This window comes from Apaloderma vittatum, unplaced genomic scaffold, assembly GCF_000703405.1.
Source record: "Apaloderma vittatum isolate BGI_N311 unplaced genomic scaffold, ASM70340v1 scaffold42226, whole genome shotgun sequence".
In the NCBI taxonomy this organism is placed as follows: domain Eukaryota; kingdom Metazoa; phylum Chordata; class Aves; order Trogoniformes; family Trogonidae; genus Apaloderma; species Apaloderma vittatum.
The window spans coordinates 2,342-4,800 of NW_009724185.1; the positions used below are offsets into that span (position 1 = coordinate 2,342).

General features: G+C 36.4%; 1 protein-coding gene across 1 annotated transcript in view; it reads left to right on the top strand.

Moving 5' to 3' along the window:
• Window positions 1-432: 432 nt before the first annotated feature.
• Window positions 433-2,459, top strand: part of AHRR (aryl-hydrocarbon receptor repressor) — a gene marked incomplete at its 5' end in the record, with an annotated part of 26,263 nt that continues 24,236 nt past the window's right edge. The window contains one exon of the mRNA XM_009872368.1: window positions 433-533. Coding sequence (XP_009870670.1) covers window positions 433-533 — 101 coding nt within the window. The remainder of the gene's footprint in view (window positions 534-2,459) is intronic.

The following is a 2,459-nucleotide window of genomic DNA, read 5'->3' on the forward strand; positions in this document are numbered from 1 at the left end:
GAGACTGAGAAAAATGTGATGCCAAGAAGATCAACACTGAAAATCAGAGACTTATTTCAGACCCTTGACTTCTGAGCTATACAAGCATTTCTTTATATTGTCACAATACATATTTTTATAAACAAAACAACTTGCTAACTTTCTTTTATTTCTTTCCTGTGGGTTTTGGTTGTTGCTTTATGTAGAGTACACTAATAGAAAAAATATGTTCAATAAAAAAATGTGATAGATATTTCATATAAAAAACATCTGGACTGCCAAATATGTATCTGTCTCCCTCACAGCAAAAGAAAGTTGTCCACAACTAAGATCCAGACCACAAAGACAGTAACTCCCAATTAAATCAATGCATGTTAAGTGCCTAAATAAGAGTTTCAGTGTAGTGACCCTCTTTGTTACAATTTCTAAACTGGTAATATCTCTTTCCAACAGCCATTCAAGAGAAGCACTTTAAGAAGCCAGTTGGCCAAATGATAAAAGAAGACAATATATCTCAGAAGACTGCTGTACAAGAAGGCGGACTTCTCCTAGAAGTGAGTGAAAAAACACTCTCTTTTCTGGCTCCTGTTTATTCAGGTTGATGATATATTCTGGTTAATACTTTGTAGCATCTTTGAACAAACGGCCAGTCTTGGTATGAATCAGTCAAGAATCACGCGAGAGTGCTTCTTGCAATAGCAAAAAACTGACAGTCGTGATAGTCCTGGTCAGTCTTCATTTGGGCAATTGTACCTTTCAGACCTACACCCTCGCCAGTGAATGTCAGTGGAACAGTTCACAGTTCCTTTTCGCTAGGAGTGATAGCAGAGGTTTATTTTATTTGGCCCATATTTTGAGGTTGCCAACAGGAGCTTGCCTGGTTTTTGATCTGAGTTGAGCTTATTCCGGGATATTTTAATTTATTCTACTTCCTCAGCTCTGTGCTCTGAGGGAAGCTGGGTGTGCAAAAGTTATTCCTTCTGTGTATTTTTATCCTCTTTAGGCTGACTTTACTTTGGTAGAGCAGCATAAAGGGGCCATACTGTTATTGAGAATTGGATCCATTAATCCGAAGGAAGAATTAATACTGCTGTGAACTACTGAACCAGCGAGAGCACAGCAGTCCATCCCAGATACATCTGAATTTCAAACACATGATGTAATAATGCCTTTTATGCACTGAGGTCCTTGGAAATTCCTATGTGATTAAGACTACATATGAATAGTTGTTCTGGATAAGATAATACTCATGGTATAAAAATTGTGTTTTAATAACAGTTCTGAGATACATCTAAATGCAAATTAAATTAGTACCCTCCAGCAAATAAATGCTGGAAAAAAGAAAAAAGACATTTTGTTGTGGGATCCACTATCGTAAGTTGGCCTAGTCTATGGGATGGAAACTGGCACTCTGTTTTCCTTCCTCTTAACAGTTTTAATTTTCCATTTCAAAGCAAGTGATGCAGAGGCATCTGATTAGTTACTCCTGGTGCCAAAATGAGATGTTTGGCTGTCAGGTATTATTTCAGGTATTTATTTATCATCGTATTTTTATATTATTTCAGGTATTATGTCAGGTATTTATTCTCAATGAATAGGCAGTACAGGGCATACAATAAATAAAAAGTATTGGCTCTCAAAGAATATTTTTCATCTGTCAAAAGCCACTTGCCTTCTTGTGATGGCACCTCGCACTGTGTAACCTCTCCTAGATGCTTTATGTAATACAAACCAGATAATCTCCGTCGCCAAAATATGTGTGAATAATACTGTCCCTGAGTGCAATGTTAGTGGAAAACTAGGGATAACTGCAAATTTTTTTTGGTAGCTTGTGTGATTGTTGTGCTGTATGTATAGATAGAAATATGGAATAAAAAGAACCCTAATTACTGGTAAATAATCTATCAATGACTCTTGAGTCTTGGACCAATGCAGTACTTCCCTTTCAGCTTGAAAGAAAACAATGGAATTATACTGTCTTCAAAGTATGTTTAAAATGATTTTTATTTCTAAAGGCCTCTGCCACAACATGTGGTTTTTATTTAAGATTTTATAGAGATTTTTTTACAGCTATAATCAAATAGCTTTCATCAGCAATAACAAAATAAACAATGATACCAGTTTATCAAAGACTTTTTAGTGGAGCACAGCAGGTACCTAAATAAATAATTCTTTGCAGCATTTTCAGATCACTTCTTCTGGATAAGAGAGTCTTTTCTTGCCATCTTTATTTCCCTTTGGAGGGAAGACAGACAAAGCTGTAAGAACTAAAGTCCAATTTTACTCATGCGCTTTTGGAGGATACCTCATTCTTGCAATCTTTGTTCTCCTTGGAGACTTCAGACATCAACTGTTCAACTGCAGTAATTATTTTTAATTTTGCACTTTCAAAATAGTTTCCAAGACAGGTGGTATTGCAACCCTTGTGCCACATGCCTTCTGGCAGAAAAGGGCCACATTCAGTTTCTGGAGCCTCCTGC